This window comes from Miniopterus schreibersii, assembly GCF_964146895.1.
Source record: "Miniopterus schreibersii genome assembly, chromosome: 1".
Taxonomy (NCBI): Eukaryota; Metazoa; Chordata; class Mammalia; order Chiroptera; family Miniopteridae; genus Miniopterus; species Miniopterus schreibersii.
Window position 1 is genome coordinate 23,422,010 of NC_138101.1, and position 24,215 is coordinate 23,446,224.

General features: G+C 40.0%; 1 protein-coding gene across 13 annotated transcripts in view; it reads left to right on the top strand.

The window, feature by feature from the left end:
• Window positions 1–8,153, top strand: part of LIMCH1 (LIM and calponin homology domains 1) — a 299,516-nt gene extending 291,363 nt beyond the window's left edge. For 8 of the 13 annotated variants that reach the window (XM_081146873.1, XM_081146866.1, XM_081146874.1 and 5 more), the window contains 2 exons: window positions 308–410; window positions 5,303–8,153. In XM_081146873.1, the coding sequence (XP_081002999.1) occupies window positions 308–410; window positions 5,303–5,328 (129 nt within the window). In that variant the 3' untranslated portion in view covers window positions 5,329–8,153. The remainder of the gene's footprint in view (window positions 1–307; window positions 411–5,302) is intronic. The other 5 variants (XM_081146868.1, XM_081146867.1, XM_081146869.1 and 2 more) reach the window with 2 other exon arrangements.
• Window positions 8,154–24,215: the final 16,062 nt, after the last annotated feature.

Genomic DNA, 24,215 nt, shown 5'->3' on the forward strand with positions numbered 1-24,215 from the left:
TGATAGAGAGTAACAGCATAGGCTTTGGGATTAACCCAACACCACTTACCAGTTTTACAACCTTGGACAAGTCAGCTAATCTCTCAGAAGCATTGTCCTTCTCTGTAAAATGCAAGGAGTTACTATAAAATGCTAAAAGTATATTGTTGCTGCAGGTCAGTTCTTAGTGCAGCATCTAACACATAGCAGATGCTCAACAAATGTGGAAACTGTGTGATTATTCTGCTATTCGTGTAAACAGTAACTAAGCATCATAAAGAAATTCCTCCTGCACCTTATAACTTCTGTTCTTTCTGCCCTGGTGTAGTGTGGAATTTGTAAAGGACAACTCGGAGATGCAGTGAGTGGGACGGATGTTAGGATTCGAAACGGTCTTCTGAACTGTAACGATTGCTACATGCGGTCCCGGAGTAAGTACTGGGGTGGAATACCTTGAGATGAGTGAGTGAAAGCATGTGCCTTTCCTAGGGCCCATTTGAGGAATTCAATTCTTTCTACCCATCATTTGACACTCCTACCCTGACGGAAAGATTTATTAGCGTCTAGGGAAAGGAAGCGATAATGAAATAACCCCTATTTACCACTTGTTTCTTATTGGAAGTTCCTGCTTGGGTGTGGCCAAATTTTTTCCATCCCAAAGCGCATTAATACACCAGCAGATAAAAACTGTGGGCCAAGCCTGAGACTTTGCCTGAGCTCACCATAGAGACTTTAGTGAGACAGAAGGCAGATGTGAGGCCTGTAAAGCACTACTCACTTGCTGAGGTGTACCGTTAGAAGACCAGCATCGTTTGGGGAGGTGGCTGAAGTCTGAAGAATGACCTTCTCTTGGTCATCAAATCCAGCACCAGCTCCTGGGTATCTTCATGCCCTACCTTCAGGAGCTTCATCACATAATATGTTGTTGCTCCCAACTAAACTGAAAGTTCCTCGAGAGACCAAATGATGGGTTCTGCTTCTTTTTATGGTTCTGCTTCTTTGTGAGTCCCTGCACCCGTCCAGAATACCTTAGTACATAATCCCAGTTTAACAAGTATGTGCTGCCATGAAGCTCCCTTGAGCAGCCTGCCCTCGGATTTTGTGTCTGGGTTTCCTACCAGAGCAGATTCATGTTGGTTTGGGGGACACCAGGGGGTGCTGTTGCCCAGCTGCTGATTAGAAAATCTGAAAATAGCCAGTGGCTAAGCCTCCGAATCCAGCCTCACTCTCCATCATAAATAAAGCCCTTCTGGGGCACGGCCTAGACAACAAGAGACTCTTCTGTGCAAATTCTCCAGTCAGAAACTCTTTCTTTAAAAGAAGGGGGGAGGGGAATAAAGACTTTAAGAGTAAAAAAATGAAATAAGCTCTTTTATAGCTATAGATTTAGTATATTCTGAGAAACATATACATTTTTAATAAAATTATGTGAAATGAAAATTTAATCAAACCCAGGTGATTTTGATCTATGATAAACATTTGACTTGACGTCAGAATAGTTCCACCTTAGAGCTGGTACTATCAAACTAGACCATTGATATTATGTATTATATTTTTATATTATATATATTTATATATTGTATTTTATATCAGGTATTATATATAATATACATGTGTTACATATGTGTATTATATGTTATATATTTATACCATGTGTATAATATATATACACATGGTATGAACATATAATATTGATATTGATTTTTGTACTATGTGTTAAATATATAAAATATGGTCTAAATAGTATACCATATATATGCCATGCATACACAAATGCTTGTATACATGAATAATATATAATAATTATGTTTATAACTGAATTTTTTGTCTTTATACATTAGAAATGAAAAGGAAACCCTTTTCCCCCTGGTTTTCAAAGTGATTTTTTTCTATCATCTTCTATAAATTATACTTTTCTCAGGCCAGCTGAGTGTGAAACATGAAACCAGAAGAGGGCACTGTTAGGTTGCAGGACTGTTGGGCTAGATTTGAAAAGCACTGTAAATCTGAATTTTTTTCATAATTTAAAGTGCTTGAAGGATGCCAGCAGAGAACAAACATGAACCCACCTCTGGGTGACAGTAACCTCTTTTCATCCAGATTTTAATTTTAATTGAGAAGTTGGATGATTCATTGTCATTTCTTTTGGAAATTCGTTTTTCAGATCTTGGCCAGGATTTTTTTCCCCTATGTATGCTACCATAGGGGCATTAACTGCTTTTAATTCCAAATCTAAAGACAAGAACTGTGGAGTTTCAGTAACAGTCTCGTAAAATGAAAAATAAGAAAGTGATTTGGAGGTAGACTAAAGACAGGATTTTTATTTCTTTATTTTATATTTTAATGCAATATCTTACTAGGATTTTTTTGGTAGAATACTAAGATATTAAGAAGAAAGCAAAAAGTCTTACTCTCTGCTGAGATAACCTCGATAGGCATTCAAAAGACTAAATAAGTAAAAGTTATAAGTTGTATAAAGTTAGAAAAAATGCATGTTCAGAAAGCAGAAAGATACCAAATTAAAAGTAAAAAAAAAAATCCCAATGTTAATCACTGTAATCACTTCCTAATAATTACTTGGGGAGAGGGGCAGAATGTATGTTTGTGTAGGTTTGTACACACACACACACACACACACACACACACACGGGTGCATATGTGGTGTTTTTGTTTCACAAAGGCAATCACAGAGTCGGTGTCCTGTACTTAGTTTCCACTGCTGTTGTTCTTTTAACTTAATGATGTATCTTGGCAATTTCTCCATCTAACATGTTCTTCCTCAGCATCCTCTTAAATGTTTTTTAATAGCTGCATATAATCCCATCGTATGGAGTTACCAGAATTTAAAACTAAATCTCCATGAATGGGCACCCAGGCGTTTCCAGTTTTCTAGTATTAAAGTTTCAGTGCTGCGGCGAGCGCCCAGCACGCCGTCCCGGTGACACTGGGAAGCCCTCCTCGGGTGGCCTGAGCAGCGGGACGGAGCCGAGAGCCCGTGGGCGCCTCCTCCCCCAGGCAGCGGGCCTGCCGCTCCTCCAGAGGCGCCCCCCTGCCCAGTGCAGCAGCTTCCCCTCCACGCCCTGGCCAGCTCTGGATGTCATCAAACTTTTTAAATTCCCTCTCTGCTGGCTGCTTTCATCTGACTGTCTTTAATTATAAGTGAGCTCGAACATCTTTTCATATGTTTATTCACCGTTTATATTTCTTTTTCTATTAAAAAAAATGTACTTCTCTGTCCTGTGCCCATTGTTCTATCGGTACTTGATTTATATGAGCTTTTGTAAATTAAAGAAATTTTTCTTTTTTCCTTTTATTTTATATTTGCTGTTTGTTGCAGTTATCATTTGTCTCTCTACTTTGTGATATTTTTTTTTCATAGAAAAGATTTTCATTTACGTAATTAAACATCTTTTTTTTTTTTTTTTTTTGATTCTGTGTTTTGCATCCTACTTAGAAAAACTCCCACTACTCCAAGGCCATAAATTTAGCTGAGGTTTATCCTAGAACTGCTTTTTGTGTCTTTTTCACATGTAAGTTTGTGACATCAGGAATATATTTTGGGGTAAGAATGAGATAGATATCTAGCTTTTCCCCCCATTTAGCCAATTGGGTGAATATAACTTAATGAATAATCCCTTTTTTCCTCACTAATCTGAAATGCCAGCTTTCTCATAAACCAAGTGCACATATATATTTGAGTTTATTTCTGGATATTTCATGTTTAATTAACCTATTTACTCTCTAATGTCAAACAGTTTTAATTATTATATCTCCATAATATGTTTTTAAATTGAGTCATAATGGCCATCTTGACTTCAATTATTTTTTCCATATTTTCCTAACTCTTCTCTTTAGTTTTCCAGATAAATGTTAATATCATTTTAGGCTGAATTTTAAGTCAACACATGACAGGGAGAATGACCAGCACATCTGAGAATACTGCTCATTTTTTTCTTGGTGTCATAAGAAAAAAATGTAGGTTAGGAGTGAATAGGTGCAGGGAATAGTAATGAACGAGAGAAATAGAAATACACTTGAATTGGTTGAATATACCCCAGATGCAATAAGAGAGTCAGAATGGAAAGAAATAGCTAAAAATCATGTTTCTTTTTTCTTTATTTGATTTTGATCTGAGTTGAGAAGAGGGGAGATGGATAGATATGAGGGGTGGTTTACATCATAGGCATCCTAAGTGAAACAAAATAATTTCATTGTATGGAATAATAAAACCTGAATATATAATCCTATTTTCTTCAAGTAACTAGTCACATTTAAATGAAATTTTTCTCTTGGAGAGGGAAAATAGCATAACAGCATATTAAAATGCAATTCCTAAAAGCAATGTAAACAGTTTTTAAGTTGGTATGTAAATGGCAATGGAAGTGCAAAACAAATTACCTGTCACGACTCGAGCCGGCACACGTTTAACTTGCGCCATTTGTGCCTGGGTGTTGGGTGACTGTGTCTCTGTGTCTGTTCCATCATTCACTCGCATGAAATGTATTTACCGCCAAATCCCTGGGGTCTTTCCCAATGTTGCAGTTGTCTCATCACAACTCTGGTGCCTTGAATGAAGGAGAAAGTTTGTGAATGTTTCAGCAGGAAATATGGAACCCAAACCCTTCTTCCCAGATAGGGTCGCCAGATAAAAAACAAGATGCCCAGTTAAACAGTTGTTTTGCCCTGTTAAGTTTGAAATTTCAGATGAACAATGAATCTCTTTTGTATGCATATGTTTCAAGTATTGCATGTTCAGGATTTAGCACTACCATATCCCAAATATCATATGGGATATATATACTTATGCTAAAAATTGTATTTGTTGTTTCTCTGAAATTCAAATTTTACTGGGCATTCTGTATTTTTAATTCCTAATCTAGCATTCCTATTTCTAGATCATATGTCAGATTCCTCCCGTTGCAATGTATTTATTCATAGAGAAACCAAAACCTAAAGAAACAGAGAGAAGAGAGAATATTTTCTTGCTTATTTGCCAAGAAGACAAGGTAGAGAACTTGATGGAGATCATCTGATATAGGGTGAAATCCAGAGGATTTGAACCAAATTTTAAAGGGCATATGAATATTGGGCTTCTTGTTAAGTTCTGGGAAGGGGCTCAAAAGTCTGCATTTCTACAAGCTCCGGGTAATACTAGCACAGCTCCTCCTGGGGCCACACTTGGAGTAGTGGGTGAGACAACGTTCCCTCCTTAGAGGGAAGAGACTTTGGCAGAGGTCATAGCTAATTTGGGAAATTTTTAAACATCTGAAGCAAGAGACATTGACTTCTTCAACCAAATGTCCCTCTGATTTCTTTATCACAGGTGCTGGCCAACCCACAACATTGTGACATGGTTTTCAACATCCCAGATCACTCACCATTCTCTCTTGAGATTGTCCCCTGGAATCGTTAAACAGAATCCCAAGTTCAGGGCTTCTCGGCATTCATCTAACGTCTGAAAGGCTATTCTAAAAGATGGTATCTGTTCTTTCCTAGCACAGTGTTTGTGTTTTTCCTGGGTTCTTTTTCTTTTTTGCATTTGCACAGTATATACAAAAGAATATTGAATTTTAATGATTCGGGCTAGTTCAAAAGAAGGTGTTAGCATGGTCAAACAGGCTTACAGTTTAAAATGTGTTATTCTCTTCTCTGGGGAGTTAATGAGATAAATGATTCAATAAACCTGTTTTGTTTTAGTATTTCTAGGAATTAAATACTTTGTGTTTACAAAATTGAGCTGCAGAAAGTGCAAGACATGCCAATTTGAGACGTGGTCTTTTGAGACAGGAGCTTACAATTAATGCATTTCAGAAACTAAAAACCACATCCTATAGCTCTGAGCTATAACTTGTTTTTAATGCAAAGACACTAGTCTGTTAATATATACTGTAATCCTGAAATATTTGTGTTACTTACCTTTTGAGGTAGAAGTCATACCAATAAATTATTGCACCGTTAGTGTTAGGTTTTGTGTGCTTTGAAGGTTATGTCATTGATAGAGTCTGGTCCAGCAAATAAAGAGAACCCTGGCAATCTCAGCTACACTTACACTCTGGACATCGCCCAAGGGTAGGAAAAAAAACAGAGGAAAATATTTTAGTCATTTCCAACGTTATCACCAAAACATGAGGAAGTTTGAGCTTCAAAAGAGTGCTGGGCCCGTGTTAGCCATGAGAGCTCTGTTGCTTCTGCTGTTCAGACTCTACATTCAGTAAAGACTCGGTATAAGGCCTGAGGAAGCCCTCGTTGAGATCGGTCCTTCATTAGTGAGACCCCTGCTCACCTTGCCTGCAAGTTCTCCTCGAGGGCCTGAAGCACAGGTGTCTAAAGAACAGCACTGAGTTCATCCTAATAGAATCCAAATGACATTGATGTGATAAGCCACTGGTGTGTGATCGGCAAGGACTGCAGGTCCCACATGCGCTGCCCACCCTAACGGACGCCTGGTCTTCCCCATTCTCCTGCATCACCCACTCTTCTCTATCAAGGACTCTGGGCCTTGCTCGTGGAGGCGTCAGAGAGAAACTTGTGTGGACAGCTGGTTGTTTTTTGCCCTGTGTGGTGATTCCCAGCTGGCCAAGAAAGGAATCGAATGACTGAAAAGCATCATGTTTTAAATCTCCAGGCTGTTTTCTTTAAGACTGGGGAAAGGGGAACTATTTATTCTGCCTTAAAACGATGGCAAATAAGTGAAGATGACCTTTTGTGAATGTAGACTATGGATATCCTCCTAATAGTTTAATGTAGTCGAAAAAGGAGCTCGAGTAGATGTTATTCTGTTATGTAAGCAATAATACTTACTGTGTCTTACTGAGTATGGCTAGCAATTATTTATTTACATGCTAGACGGTCCTCTGCATGCGGGTTCCATGTAAGTGCAGAAATTCCCTCGGCCACTGGAGGTGTTTTGACCATTTTGTCATTTGGATGAGCTGTTGTTAGACTGAAATTTACACATCACTTCATTAAAAATTGTGCCTTAGAAAATGCAAAGCTGTTGCACACAGTGATGAATTATGGATGCAGTACATTGAAGAGAGATGAAGTCACTTCCAAGTTCCCAAGACTTCTCATGGAGGTGTTTGCTGTTTTACAGGAAAAAAATAAGAAAAACAGAAAACATTAAAATGAAAAAGTTTTGAAAATGTACAGATTAAGTTCAATATTTTGATTAACCACCTGCATGTTTTATTAAATATTTTGATAATGTGATGTTTACACTTTGCATGATATTAGCAGAGTACTTTACCAGAAATAATGCACAAACACATGTAAAATACGATCATTCATAGCCAATTTTTATAGAATACTTTTTACATGTGGAACGCCATCCGTTATGTAGGGGTTCTATGAATAATGCACATTCTCTTCTGGTTTCACAAACCCATTTATACATATTTCTTAGTGAGACTCATTGTCCATGTACTGAAGCTAGAATCGAGTGAAGAAAAATAAAGCCCATTCTCCGGCTGTGAGATGTGCTTTCCCATAATGAACAATAGTCACCAGCACAGAATAATCTCCAACATTTTCTAAATTCTAATTGCCAACTGTTTCTATTTCTATTTGATTTATGTTTCATTTGGAGTCTGTTACATGGCAGCTCGGGCAGACTCGATCTTGTTTCTTCCAATGCAGCATAATGAGTGTGATCTATTTCTTTTCAAATAATCTTTGAGATCCCAGGAAAAAAAAAGAAAAAAGAAAAAAAAGCTCTGCTCCGTTGAGCTGCGATGTACATGTGTTTTCTTAAAGATGATGCAAGTGAGTGATTTATTGCTCCCGAGGAAGTACATCTCATTTTTTTCTCATGCTCCGAAAGCTAGTCCCTTCTCTTTCTTGAGAAAAAATGGGTGACTGTTTTTCACTGCAGACTTTCATGGCATTTCCTCACTTTCTATGTAGTGGTATTAATGCAGTACGTATTCTAGTTATCTCTCCACAGTGTAAGACGTAACGAGCCCAAACGATCCACCTCACGTGCGAGTCCGTCCAAAAGATGTTCCTGGTCTGGGTGGGCCAATGTTCTATATCAGTTACACTAACCTTCATTTAAAATATTTATTCTAAAATGCCTCTGAGAAATAGTAAAAAAAAAATAAAAATAAAAAGTTGTCTAAAACGCAACAGCTTTTATAGTAAATGTACATTTATAAATAAAATACTCAAATCAATTTTGCATTCCATTGATTTTTTTTTTGGAAGGGGGCAGGTCGGCTTTCTGACTTGGGAAAGGTGGAATCTAGCTCTTTCTTCTGTAGGTTTTGGTCCAGGTTTGCAGAGTTAGGTGATGGCAATGATGCATATTTGCATATGCATATTACACATTTTTTAGGTCAACTCAGAATTACCAGCTGATTGCAGGAGTCACTAAAGAATTGCCTTCCACTGAAGGATTGAAACACCTTGAGATGAGATACACAATAACCAGGAGAGACCAGGCAAATGCCAGTGGAAATGGCCTGAAACAACCAAATGATGGTCACCTTCCCACCCGGGCTAGAGGAAACCACGTCAAGCTCCTGGAAGGGGCCGTGTCCTGCCCCTTCCCGCAGCACCGCCCCAGGGCTCCCTCTCACTGTGCACACAGTCTGTTCCGCTGAGAGTCTTTTTTTCTGTTATTGAACCAGGGAATAAATGTTGTGAAACACATCCTGTGACACTGTTGGCTTTCCAAAATACACATAGCCCTGGCCAGGTAGCTCAGTTGGTTAGAGCCTTGACCCGATATCCCAAGATTGTGGATTTGATCCCTGGTCAGGGCACATACAAGAAGCAACCAGTGAATGCATAACTAAGTGGAACAGCAAATCGATGTTCCTCTCTCTCTCTAAAAAAAAATCAATAAATAAAAACTTTTAAAAAGGGAAAAAATATACTCGTATCTTTACTGGCACTCTGTCCCAAATTTGTAGGTGGTGGTAATAGCAAGCAAATTCCTTAGAAGTTTTTGTTGCTTTATGATACAGTATTCTAATTGCCACCAAGAGTTGTATTCTTTTTTTTTGCAAAGTTTGGTAGGCAGTTAGTAGCTGCTGCAATTTCCATAGAAAAGTGAATTCTTTGTCTTTCATAAAAGAGTTTTAGGAGCTATCAGAGTAGTTTAATTTATCCATTGTTATTTAAATGAAAGTCCATTGAATTACAGTGCATTTCAAAACAAAGTATAAGATTGTTATTCTAACACGTGACCTACAAAGAATCTCTTTATTAAAAGAAGCACGTTTTACCTGTTGTTGAACTAGCTGTCTTTCCATTGACTCTTCAAAACCTATGGGTCTTAATCTAGACCACAAAAGGATCCCTCCTGTCTTTGGCGTTATCTGAGTCGGGGCTGCCTGGAGGGACCAGTTGGGCACAGTAAATGAGAGCCCGAGGAGATAATACAGAGCAGTGTGATCGTAGCAAACAAAAAAGAGCAGTTCTCCCTAAAGAAGGAAGCAGCAATCTGGCTCCACCAAAGGTCTTCATATGAAATCTCTAGCTTTTTAAATGTTGACAGCTCCAAACATTTTCCGACACAATGCCAGTCAAAACTGTGAGACTCCACAAAATATATCTGGAAGTCTGATTTCATTCTCAGGCCACCAGTTTGCAACCTATAGCTAAATCTTCTCTTTGATTTTCTATCAGCTGCTACTAACTTGCTCTGCTGTGAGTCCTTTCCTGGGACAAATATATCAAGAAGTGGTCATACAAAATATTCGCTTTACGAATGTCTTGGGTCATTAAGAGGAAGAAGCTAAAAGAGACAGTCAGCAGGTGTTGCTACAATTCATTAACACTTTCAGGTTAATCAAAGATGGCTAGTTTACAAGCACCATGTTCAGTGTTTTGCCCTCCCCCTTAATAGTTTCCTTCTTTCTTCTGAGTGACTCAGAAAGGACAGAAATTGTCCTGGCCATTTTTGGACCTTTATTCTTATGGTATTGTTAGTATACAAAAATACCATTTATCTTTGTATGTTTATCTTGGACCCAGAAACTTTGCTAGACTGTCTTATTAGTTCTAATGCGTTGCTTATTGTTTCTTTCAGATTTTCTATGTAGTCAATTGTCATCTACCAAAAAAAAAAAAAGTTTCATCTCTTTCCAGTTATGTCTTCATATTTTCATGTCTTATTGTATTGTTAAGATGTCTAGTAAATGGTGCTAATGGGCATCTTTGTCTCACATTGTTATTTGATAGCCAAAAAGAAATGGAAAACATCCTAGATGTCTAGCTTCGTATGTACTGTATTATATGTCCAACTCAAGTGTCCCCAGTTTTCAAGACTTACAGGATTGAGCTTCCCATAATATCCAGTATTTTCTGTTTCAATGTCCTGCCCCACCCTACAGGACAATAGAAAGTCCAGCACTCTCCGCAGCATTTCTGATGACCTTCAGCATGTTCTGGCTTTTGTTTTCCACCTTCCACACTTGACCGCTGACCCAGACCTCCTCAAGTTTACCTATTTCTAAGGCCCAAACATGGGTACAACCCAACACTCCTTTATTCTTCAGTGATCAGCCAATAGACAACTCTATGGTTTAATAAACTTAAATATAGTTGAGGATAGCATAGCCAAATTCTAAGAAAGAAAAACAAATTGGAATTCACGTATCATTGCTCTTAAAATCATTGGCCATGCCTACTGGCAGGGAGCCCCGCGCCCCCGTCCTCCTCAGCGCCCGCCTCTGGCCTGCTGCACCGAGGGACACGCTCCTCTCAACTAGAGTCTCTCTCTCCTCTCTCCCTGCCCCGCACTCCCCACCCCTGCTCCTTGGAGTGTACCCTTGTGTCTGAACATGCTAGAGGGGGCAGAATCAAGCCAGCTAACGTTCCAGTGATTCCTTAGGGCCACGCTCAGCCCACAGGGAAGGCAGACTTTGCCTTAGCGAACATCTTGCTTAATATCTAGGAGCACAGACTCTGGAGTTGAAATGTCCGGGTTCAAATCCCAGCCCCCCCACTCACTCCTTAGGACCCTGGACAAGTTGCTTGCCCTCTCTTTGCCTTGTTTTCCTCACTTGCATGATGAGGCTACTAACAGAACAGAACATAGCATTGTAAGGACTAGGATAGTGCATTTAAAACGGTATATTCTGGCATATAGAAAACAGCAGTTCTGTTAGCATTGCGACCGCCATGTGTTAGTAGTAACGCAGCACAAGTTGTAGTAGCAGAATTACTTTACCAATACTCAGGGCTACAGTATGGAAAAAACTCTTGCTGAACTTGCATTTCTATGGCTAGATGGGCTCACCATCGTAGCTCTTCTGGGAAGAGAGAGTCTGCCCCCAAAATAAATTCTAGCCTACAGCATTAAGGCCGCAAAGAGTTCAGAAATATTCTCAAAGCATCCTGCAAAATAAGTATGTACCATCACGAAAAGAAAAAAAATATTTAAATGGATGAACCAACTATCAATAGCAGTTATTTCTAATTAGTGGGATTATGGATGATTTTTATTCTATCTGCATGCTTTTGTGTGTTTTGCCCACACCATTTATTGCTTTCAGAATATGAAAAAAATAAGGACATTATAAAATATGAAAAGCCTACTTCTGCATCTACACCAGATAAGACAGTTTATTAGAATTTATTCAATTACCAAAATTCTACAGTGAAATGTCGTCTAGGCCTGAATAAAGAAAGAATTCATCTGGGCATTCAGTTCTGGCAGAGCCTCGCCACACAGCCCTGCCGCCCTGTGGCCATGCTGCTGCTGGGGAGAGCCTGCGAGCTTTTCGGCTTAGCCCCTTAACGCAGATAATTCGAGTTCTGTTCCCACGGGGCAGACGCAGATCTTAACATGAACTTGTAGCTGACATCAGATTCTCATCTCCGTCTGCAGTTTACGTGTGCAGCATTCATCCTTGCCTTAAAAGTGGGTTGCAAAAAATACGTCCGTAAAACTTACGTCAGTTGTCTAAAATCATAGTGTTACCACTTCCCAAGTTTATTCTGACCTCGTATTTACATAGCAGAATGTGCTTTAAGGTGGGAAGAGGGATCTGGTTGGAGGGTATGGCACATGTCTTCTAGCCTCCGAAATACAACAATTACGATGAATCAGGCTCCTGAATCAGATGTGCTCTTCTTGAGAGAACCGCCTTTGGGTCTTTTTCCATCCTACTACTCCTTGGGAAAAATGACCAAGCTTTCCTTCCTGGATTTTGTCATGGAATAGAATACTAGGAACATTCTCTAAAGATCAACATAAGGTAAGCAGATAATAGGCTCCCAGAAAACATCGTAATTTGACGTGGATGAGCATGTCCCAAAGTGTGTTCCTTAGATATGTTATATGCTCATCAACAAAGGGATTCCATGGTCAGATATGTGTGGAAAACACTGCATATCTTTTTTCATGGCAATATAGAATGCATATTACAGGCCTGAGCCATTTTTTAGTAGTTTCTTTAAATTTATTAAATCCACATTTTCCTAAATATATTTTATCAAGAAATTCTATTGCAGACTCTTCTCAACATCCTCTGTTACTTGGGTTCCACAGAACACACTCTGAGAAACACTGAACAATTAATACATTTGGGAAATCACACAAGTACCTTCATAATATGCAGACATGTTTTTTAAATTCTTAAACCATTTTTTCATTCTTGATGCTGAATCACAATACAAACAACTAGAATTCTTACATCTAGAGCTATGAAAGTAGGAAGTGGAGGCGCATGTGAGGTAAAGACCAGGGCAGCTGTGGGAATGGCTGGAATTCATTAGCACTCTTTATTCAAGAGCCAAATTCTAAGAATTTTCCAATGCAAAGTAGTGCTTTCATTAGGAACACCCCCACCCAAGAATTTGGTTGAAGTACTCATTTCTCAGTGCAGAAGTAATAACCCAAATAAAATTTCTGTGGCCAGTCAAGAGAGTGAATATTAAAGGAAAGAGTAATTTGCATGTCTAACATCTTTCTCTCCTACCTTCGCCCAGCACTCAGGAGGGAAAGCTCTAACACTAGTGTCCAAAGATCTCAAGCATTGCACCGCGGGCAAAGGGTTCCAGAGAAGCAGTGGGCCTCGACCCATCTTAGAAAGTACATAACCACCTTAAGATGAATTTAGAACTGGCAACTGGCATGAGTTAGGATTGAGAAAGTGTTATAAGACTATCTATTCTGATAGACAAGATAAAGAATACTCTGCTTTTCAGAAAGCTGATGAAATGACCCTTGGAAATTCTGATATTGGTTGTCAATTTGACTAGCTAAGCCAGATTCTATTCTGGACCCAAGGATTATCTTGTTTGGTATTTCAGGAAGATTTAATATACGCCATCATTTCTTTTATTTGGGGAATATTTTGAATGAGATAACTTGCCCTTGTCAACCTTCTTAGCCTATCTTTGTAAAAAGCTAGAAAACAACGTACGGTAACATCTTTTGCTTTAAAATAAGTCACTTAATACGACATTTTGGTAATTTTGGGGAGATATCTGTGGTAGTTCCCATCTTCAGTGTCGTCGATCTCCATCCTACCCTCTGAAATAGAATTTAAGAATTATTTTTGACTCTAACTTGAACCAGTATGTGGATCAGTATACGTTTTTGTGATTCATAGAAGAAAAGTACAACATGAATGAGGAGATCTGCTGAATAACCTCACAACCTCACTTTCTCTAAATCTCTGAGAAAGGAACTTCAATAGAAATGCTGAGATTTCCAACAGCTTTAAAGTTACTACTGCATCCTTTACTGCCTATTACGAAAGACAACCCTGGAATGGGGATCTAGAACTCCCTGTCTCCCAGAGTATATACAGTGGAAAATCTATTGCCTCCTCAACATCGATTCTACAGTGGTCATATCATTTAGGTGGAATTAATCCTCCCATCAGCTCCAGGGCTGGGGTCTGATTGCTATAAGCCATCAGGATACTCTCACTCTCTTGCCATAGATATTGTTTCAAGGGACCCAGGTTTAAGCCAATGAATGGTCCCATCAGCAGGAATCTCAGACGTTGAAATATTTGAGGAAAGCACCTTATCTTTCTCTGGATAAGAGAGAGGAAGCCTTGGACCTAACTGTACTGACTGCCTGTAACCCCAAGGCGCCCAGTCTCAGGTAAAGCCCGCTTCGTAGATGCAGATGCAGACGCGTAGAATGGAAGAAACAGGGTCCACAGTGACATCACTGAGCGACAGACTAACCATTTCTGGAACTCACCACCACAGTTTCATGAACCCTACAAATTAAGTTAGTGCTTAATCCAACAGGAGTTTGTTTTTCCATTACTTAGAATGGGAAGTTCCCTGACTGAGGCAGAAATATTAGGCGATGGCAGAGCCATGAAAATGAGCAGAGGTGCTACAATTCTTGGGATTCTTTAAATATTATGATGATGTTTATTTTAAGGTCACAGTCACAATTCAATAGACTCCATAGTTTCCCTTAGTAATACCTCCCCTACCTTTAATATTGGTCTACTTTTCTTACTATAACTATTCCTAAGTACCAGCCTCCTCCTGACTGTCCTACTCAGGGGAAACAAAACAGAAGGAAGGAGTTTGATGTCTCTTTTTAAGTCAACACAGTTCTTCTACTTCATGGAAATCCTAGAAAGTCGACCTTACTCACAGGGCACAGCAGCTCTCCTGTTTCCAAGGGACCTGCATAAATAATGAAGTCCAGTTACTCCTCAGGCTGATCCAGTAACGGGAAACACAGGTGTCCCAGCACAATTTCATTTTTAAAAACCCACAAACAAAAAGATGGTCACATGCGGTCAAATCCAAATCCATGGTCCCCCCGCCTCCCCGCACAAATCTAACATCATATTTCTTTGATCTTCTAAAAACCGCACTGCTTCATCAGTTGACCTTTCCTGGAGATGGAGGGCTAACTGATATGTGAAAAGATTATAATATTTAATAATCAGATATTGAAGCCTGGGGTTGAAGGGCCTCTATAGGCAGGTTTCCTTGGTCCTTCAGACAGCACACTGCAGTTTCCCTTCTTTAAGCCACAAGGCAAGCCCCCAATGGGCAATATTTGGGTCAAAGCCCCCGAAAAATGAATCATGTGTGTGGAGGGCACAGAAGTACTCAGCCCAGAGAGTCATACTCTTTCTTTCAAAGCCAAGGTGATCGCCTTTAGCAACCTGTGCAGGAGCCAGTGGGCTGAAGGGCAGAGTTAGCGAGAGGTTAAAAGTTATTTCCACTTGGTGACTAACCCCATTTGATTGTCTTAAGTGTGTCCGGCTCCTAGAATGTGCTTTTATTTCGGATGATTATGAATGTTCCAAGTGGACTCCTTGCAGCCACCTGGCTTAAGGACTGTAAGGCACTTCGGAAATCAGATTTCAGGAGAGAAGATTGGTTTGAGAAACAATGAACAAGGAGAAATCTCCCCTTTGCAGAGCCGCTGCGTGTCAAAGTTTATCCTCATTATATTATGGGAGGAAGAAAAGAACAAATTAAGACATTTAACTGCTTAAAATTTGAGACCCAATTGCATTTAACACAGCAAATCTTGTTACTGGACCTGTGGGCTTACCTTGTGCCTGTGTGAAGCCTGGTATGTGTGAGCAAATAACATTTTTTTTTAAATCATGGACTGGATCTGGGCTGAGTGGATAATCGCTGCTGTACAATCTCTGTCCTAGAAGAGAAGATTCTGCAGCATTCAGAGTCTTAGGATAATATCCAAAGTCCTTAAAAACAAGAAGACATTAAAATAATCTTATCTGCCCACCATTGCTAGCGCCAGCATGCTTTAAATTAATCGCAATTATATAACTGCCCAAGTTCTAATTTTTAACATAAGGGGTAATTCAAACATTCAAACTACCCTTTCAAATTGGATCCCATAATTAAAGAACCATTAAGGGCTTGGTGATGTTCCAATAACTCTTTGAGAGAGAGAGAAAGAGAGAGAAAGAGAGAGAGAGGGAGAGGCTCCTTTTCTTTGGCCAGTACCCATGTTTTCATTGACTTTTGATGAGAAGATAGATGTTGTACTGTATTCCAAATCTATATGCTAAATTAACAAGGCTGTCTGCGATGGTTCCTCTTTGCAGGCACACTGAGATGGCTTTCTGCTAATTCCCTTACAGAGAGCATGATGTGATGTCTCAGCTTCCCGTTTGGTGCCTGGACTCACCATTTCCTCCAAGCTGGTGCTATGCTGGTGCACGAGCCCCTGGCCTGAGGAAGGGCTCCTGCTGCATAATGTTTAATCAGCCAGGAAGACTGTGTCTCAGTATTTCAAAGGCATCCTCTACAGCATTTAAAACTCCCTAACAGTATTTTTAAAGACTCATTTGTGCATCTATTTACAGGAAGAACATGTCTCCAATGCTGAGTGCAAGCAGTTCATAAAAAATAGGTAATTTCGGCAAATTCTAGAGCACAGTTATTCATTCTCTCTTCAAGCTTTGGGCTTTTAGAAAACTTGGGGGTTAAACTCTGTAACTCATTTTTCTCTTTATTCTGAATCGTTCCAAAGCCACAGTCTTGACAGCTGACCCCCTTCTCTAGGAAAACGAGGGCTTAGGAAGGGGGAAGATGGTTGAATTTTGCTGTTTAAAGTTTTGAGGGTTTTTTTTCCTTTGGCCATATAGTCAATTTACTTTTTAAATTTCTAGATGCAATAGACCTGCCCAATTAGTAAAAATAAAAGTTCGTTCACTATTGTGGTACCAAATAACAGCATCCCTAATGGCAACTGTCCACCTTGTACAGGCCAGAGGGGTCAGATACACAGCTCTGCACTAGAGAAGCCCTCATAGTGTAGTCTGGACTTGAGGCACGGCAGCCACAAGCTTCCCAGGAGGCCATGAACATGGGCCCAGGGCTTGGGTGTGCTCTAGAAGAAACCAATCCTGGGCATCCTGAGAACCCGTCCAAATTTCAGGGAAACTCCTCATATCTGTCCAGGTCCAGACCCCATCCCTCAAAATAGAACAGCTAGTAAGAGTTTCTACAATCCATTTACCTCCTGATGTTCTCTTTTCTGAGATACTAACTATTATGGATTGAATTGTGTCTCCCCCAAAATTCACATGTTGAATTTCTAAAGCCCAGTACCTACGAATGTGACTTTGTTTAGAATCAGGGTGATTGTAGATGTAGTTCATTAAGATGGGGTCATATTGTAGTAGGCTGGAGCTCTAATCCAATATGACTGTTCTTACAAAAAGGGAAAATTTAGACACAGACACATGCACCCAGGTAGAACACCTTTTGAAGATGAAGGCGGAGACTGGGTGATGCTTCTACAAACCATGAATGCCAAAGATTACCGGCAAACCACCAGAAGCTGGGGAAAAGCCTGAAACAGAGGTTCCTCTCACAGCCAAGACAAGTAGGCAATCCTGCCAATATCTAGCTCTCAAAACTGTGAGACAATGAATTTCTGTTTTTTGAGCCACCCAGCTTGTGGTACTTTGCCATAGCAGGCTTATCAAACTAATATGGTAACACAAGCTCTTTTATTCAAATGCCCCAATAGAACCATGAAAGTCCAAGTTTAAATATAGATGTCAGACACATTTACCTTCAGTGATGAGCCAATTTTTTATGTTTGGGTTGGAGGGAAAGTATAAGACAATACGGCTAGAAAGCCGAAGTTTTCTCCTATTCTTGAGCTATCATTGACATTTAATTGAAAATATTGAACAAAACCTCACTTGAGCATTCCTCATCAGAGCACAAGTAAATAACATCTTCTCTGGGTCTTCTCCTCCTCAGGCATATGATGATAGGCTTAGACAAAGTAGTTATTAAGATCCCTTCTACCTCTCTATTCTATTGATCTTTATTTTGTTACTTCTTATTGTAAAGTAGTATTCTCAATGCAAAGCATTTTTCAGAAACCATAAAAAAATGAAATTCACACATATTCCCAGCACCCAGAGAAACCACTCTTTGGAATATAGCCTACATTTTAATTTAATAAACAACTGTTGCATGAAATGTTTATTTACATCCAACATATTTTCAAAAAGAACTTGAGGTGACTTCCTGTAAATGCCTAATATTCAAAAGGACTATTGAAATTAGGCTAAAAGTACAAGGGCTTTGTAATGAATACAAGGACCTCTCTGACCAGAAATGGTGATGCCAACAAGAATGGCTACAGACGACCACTAATATGTATTCCATGATGGCAGGGGCTTGGCTTGTCTGTCTGCCCCTATGACCTTTGGTGGCTACTCCAGGTTTCTTGCAGAAATTTCCCTGAAATAGGGTCAACACCCAGATGCAGTTATCTGAAGACCTTTGAAGATGGTAAGCTCTGTAAGGAAACTGGTCTACCTAGCACTTTCCAAGCTGCCTAATGACAGTCAACCAGGGGCAGTCATTGCTGTGAATGACCAGATCTGAGCACCCTGGAAAACACTCATCTTTGAGGCATATTTGGTCTTCCAGAAGAGATGAAGATACTCCTAGCGCCACGTCTCTTTATAGCAAATATATTCAAGGTGTTTTCAGAGTAGTTGGACACTACTAGGGCTCTCTGCGAAATAAATGGTGTAGTGACTTTGGAGGTTAGTTTCCTATCTAGAATGATTTTTGCAATAGTCCAGAATCAAAGTTGCTGGCTTAATGCTGAATGGCCTCTACCAGAGCCCTCCAATTCATGGAGAACTATGATTTCAGAAAATCAAATTGGACTTGAGTTTTTATCTTAATTTGTCACTGAAAATTGTACTTTACCATCAATAAACCATGAACTTTTTTCTCTTGTCAAATAGTTACTAAAATATTAAGTGATATCTTTATCAGAACTCAGTGCCTATTGAATAATAAATTCCTTCTACTAGTTATACCATCTATCGAGACTAATTTTAGTTTTGTGTATTTATTACTTATGTTTTGAGCATCTCTTACATGTTAAAAACTGGGGGTAAAAAGTGGAATGAGATAAGCATGGCCCTTTTCCTCGAAGATCCTACCAGCTAGTGGCAGAACTAGACGAGCAAATAATTATAGGAGAGGATGATGAGTGTTGTTATAGGGAAAGGGGATACAGTGTATGACTCAGAGTGCAAGCTCAATATAAATTTGACGAATGAAAGAACTAATAGATGACACAGGAGCACTTGGCAGGGATAACTAATCCAGGCCTGGAGGAACCGAGAAGGCTTCCAGGAAGAAATTATATTTAAACCGAGATCTGCAGGATGAGTAGGAATTTGACAGAAAAGAAAGGGGAGGGATGACCAGGAGAGAATATTTCAGGTAGAAAGAACAACAGTAAAAGAGCAAGGAGTCAAGAGACAACATGACACCTGGGAAAATCGAAACAATTGGGAATGACTGGCATGCAGGGTTAAATAAGATAAGGCTGGAAAACAGGCAAGGACCAGGTTTGAAAGCAATGCTAAGAAGATTGTGTTTTATCCTAAAAACAATAGACATCTATAATAGGGTTTTAGGTGCTCTGCAAAGACCATAACTATATTTGCATTTTAGACCATCCCTCTTGCTATAGGAGGGATTCGATACTAGAGAAGGGAGATGATGGTAACCATCTGGACTAGGCAATGGCGTATGGAAAAAAATATTTAGGAGGTATAATCAAAGAAGCTGAGAACTAGATATGGAGAGCAAAGAAGAGAAATGGAAAGATGATATCCTGGTTTCTGGAGATATGGTGTTTAGTTATTTATATTTCTGTATAACAAACCACTCAATATTTAATGACTGAACAAACCATTGTTTTATGATTTCTCATGATTCTGTTAGGTGATGGTGCCTCTGCTGGTCTTGCTCATACTGTCCCGTGTGTCTGCATTCAGGTGGCGGCTGGGGCTAGAACATCCAAGACGACTTCCATCGTCTGTCTGGAACGTGGTGCAGGTGGGTGGGACACTGGCTCAGCTGGGGTGTTGGAGGAGTTGGGCTTCTCCCTTCTTTCCCTGTAGGCTCAGGACCTCACTGTCCCCACAGGGACTCTCCAGAAGAGTAGCTAGACATCTTAGGTGGCAGCTCAAGGCTCCCACAAGTGCAAAGGTGGAAGCTGTGTCTCACTTCTGCCACATCCCACTGGTTAAAGTGGGTCGCCACGCCAGGCAGATCCAATGTGGAAGGGTCTGAGCAGGAGTATGAATATGCAGACATATGGTTCATTGGGGCCCTTTTTGGAGAGTAGCTACAACACGTGGCGATACCGTTTACTGAGGACAGAAAACTGGATGAGGAACGGGTTTGAGGAAAGGAGAGCTTTTAAGTTAAATTTTGAATAGATGGAGCTTGAGATGCATATGAGGCATCTAGTAGGTAGATAGGCATGTATAGGGAACTATAATTTAGGACAGAAATGTGGGCTAAAGATAGATTTGAGAGTCCCCATCATATGGTAATTGATACTGGAAGGCCGAATAGAATGAGAGAAGAGAGCCCAGGTTAGAAAACGAAGAAACTCCAATATTTAAAGACTAGGACTGAGAGAAAGAACCTCGAGGACTGACTGAGAAGATGAAGTTAAAGCAAGTAGCTGGAAAATCAGGAGAGCCTTTGAGTCACATAATCCAAGGAAGGTTGGCAGAGTCCGATGCCTCCAAGGATAAGCTAGGTGATGCTAAAGCAGCAAAATAACCCCCAAGTCACAGTGGCTTCTACATGTTCATGTCCCCTCACACTCAGTCGGCTACGGGATTCTGAGGAACCTTTCCCTGAACAGTGACCCGAGGGTCCTGGCTGGGTCCATCCTGCGTCTCTGCCCTCTTAACTGGGTGAGGGAGAGCATGGCGGGTCATACGTGTTTCTATGTTTCAGCATAGAAGTGACACACATCACTTTCCTGTAGAGGTTCTGGCCAGAAGTAGGTTTCCAGGGGAGACTGGAAAATGCAGTCCTCCTGTGCATCCAAGAGAGGAAAATAAAATAGAACATAGTGAATTTATAATATTGTCTTTACCACAAAGATCAAGTAGGGCGAGGACTGAAAAGTGTCTTTTGGATGGAGCAACAAAATTATCTTTGTATCCTAAGCATCTTACCATTATCAGTCCTCAAAAAAGATATTTGTTGAGATCCTTAAGCACCTACTGCATGTTTAAACGTGCCTGTCTCATTCTGAAATAATCCCTAATACCTCTTTCATACCTAAGGGCCTTGGCTTTTAATAACCAGCTCGCCAAGTCTATATAATAACACCCATCAAAAAGGAAACGTCTGCAAGGTGTCTTCCATCATGATAAAAGCCAATTTGGATGAGCACATGGTCAATCTGGCTGACTTTGCCTTTTCAGACAGTCAAAAATATGAATCAACGGAGACAGTGGCTGCGTGGAGGCTCTAGTCTAAGCCAGAAACTTTAATTACATTGTCTTCTCTTATGACAAGTAATTAGAAATGACTGTTTCCTACCAGTCTGAATTACAAGATGATTATTTCCCTTTAACATTCACTGGCTGCTTGGCATTGCAAGACTGTGGTATTATTAAAAATATACTAATTATGGGAGAAAGTGGCCAATGAGGAGCAATTTTCCAACTTTCACAAGGAATAGGCTAAATGGGAAGGACTAAAGGTTGCATGAAAACCCCACCTGATGGGGTTTTCAGAGGGCAGTCCTGGGAATATTGGAATGTCGCTGCCAAAAAAAAGTTCCCTTTCAAACCAGCTCTCCTCCTTATGCCTTAATCAACAAAAAATATAACACTAACAAAAGATGAGCTAGTGATGAACAAGCAAGAATATTCTGCTTCCAACAAGAAGAAGTCATCCATCAGAACCAATTAGAGGGCGAGACCACTCCCTTCACCAGGGAGGAAGAATTTCAATCTTCAGTAAATGAAAAGGAAAGAAGCCTGGAGAAAATCAGCTCAAGGAAGTATTTTAGGGTGGTGGGTAAACATCGTGTTCTCTTGTAGGCACCATTCCCCCTAATGACAGGAAAGAATCAATTCTTTTAAAAACATTAATGTGGAGAGTAAAAGATGCATCCGAATTACAGTTCTGCTCTCCCTCTGGCAAAAATCAATCTAAGTTAGAAACATAGTAATGCCCAAGTAATAGGAGCACGCAACACAAAGAAACTTTTCACAGGACGGATGCTTCATAGTTGCAACTTAGCATTACTGCCACCAACAATATAATGCCTTCTGCTTCCTTCGTGTCACATCTCAAAGGAAGAGAGCTGAGTTAAAAGCCTGCCATTCCAACATATTCAGGTTTCAAAAGACGGTGTGGCTCCACAGACATGCCAATTTCTTTGGCATGGGTATCTGAGCAGGTGAGACCAGGAGAGGTGAGTTCACACAAAGGAGTTGATCTCACTGGGTCCCCAGAAGGACAGGCAGATGGTCCATGCAGACCATTTGCAAAGCCATATATATAAGGAGCAGCACCCAGAGAGAGGCAGACACATCTGGACCTTTTGTTAGCATATGGAGCAAGGGCTTTCGGATGGCCGTGTGGTGGTCATAAACCATCCTGTAGGCATATTATAAACTGTGATACCAGGACAATGAAAAAGTGAAGTTGGGAAAAACAGCCAGTGAAGGAAATGGGTTTTCTCTTGGGTAAGAAATGAACCAGCATCCAAGGAGTGACACTGGTGGCATAACAGCTGCCAAGGTGAGGTGATGGAGGAGGAAGCACGGTGCAGGCTTGAGTTGCTTCTGATTAACAAAATCACGCTTACGTTGCCGATTTCTGTGAAGAGGTGGATTGCCAGCAATATGAGAAAGAGGCAGGCTGCAGCTCAGCTCCGGCTGTCGCTCAGGGGAATCAACTCAGTCACGGCTGTGCAGCTTAACATTGCATCTGCTTGACTTTCAGTGAGGTCTAACGGAAAAAAGAAAACTGTATTTGTCTTTTGTCATTTGTGCATTAAAAAAAGACATGGCTACTTTTAGTTGTCTGCAGCCTCAATTGTTTCTAGACCCGATGAGTGAGATAACATTTACTACAAAGAGGAGTTAAAATAAAATTCAGGGGCCTTTACCTGAGTATGTTATTGAGTAAGAAACAAACTGAACAAGGAGACTTCGAAACCGAAAGTGGTCAGAGGCACGCTCTCGGCAAGTCCAGCTCAGTTTCTAAAGCACGATGAGGAAATGTCTTCTTTTCATATCGCGTGGGCTACTAGACGCTTACATTGCTCTCGGGTTAGCGGACCTGCATGAGCCGGCTTGTTTGCTGCTGATTCGATAGGAAGCTGCGAGTGATACATGAATGTATCAAACCAACACACTGAACACCTTCAACTTAATCAATGTTGCATGTCAATTGCTCCAAATAAATAAATAAGATGAACTAATATTTTAATACAAGATGTTTAACTTCCAGACTATTGTGACTAAAAAGTTAATTCTTTATAACTTACAGCACACAGAAATCATGAGAACCTTTAGTTGAGCTCAATTGCCACATCTTTGGAACTAAGTAGGGAAGACGTTATTCACTTTAAAATTAATGATTCAACGGAAGAATATTAAATGTGAAATAAATATAACTTTAAATGCCTTAGTTAGAAGTAATAAGTGTAGGGGTTTTTGTAGAGATTCTGAAGAAAACTTCTGAGTACACTGGAGGGTTTGACAACACGGGTTCCTTGTTATGTTACTTATCTACAGTTCCAGTGTTTGACTTTTGTTTTTCTTATTACTACCAGCACTACTCATATATATTAGACAGGATAAAGTAAGGGGTTTTTTTGTTTTTTACGTCATGGTGAAAAAAAGAGAGGGGAGGTGAAAGAAGTTATGAAAGAGGGGAACATTGCTCAGGAAAGAAAAAGATTTCTGAGGTAATTGGCAATAGTTTAAAAGAGAGACAACAAAGAGGAGTGTGCTTAAAGAATATGTGTATAGATATGAGGGGGGAAATTAGCTCAATAGAAGTAATTGAGCTACAGCTGTTTAAAAAGCAGGGTGAGGGAGCAGGGTAGACCCAGCATGTTCACTCTTCAAGAGGAGAAATACAGTTGGATGATACACGGGCTCAAAGAATTCCATTGTTTTGCCAGAAGGTGGGGCAACTATCTTAGTGTAGCTTGGCTGGTTGTCGTCCCTACTGACCTTTTGGTGGGTAGAAAAATAAAAACAAACACACACATAAAAAAAACAGAGTGCAGCACTCTATTTGCATTATACAATTTTTAAGCAAGAATTTTGTAACTTAAGGAGTCCTTGTAAATGATTCTTTAGTAGTGTCAACCATTTTGGATACCACTCTGGACAATCTCTATTAATCACCTCAAATTGAAAAGATGACAGAGAAGTTGGCATCTTAAATCAGAAAGAGAAGACTGTCAACCAACCCAAAATCTGTGA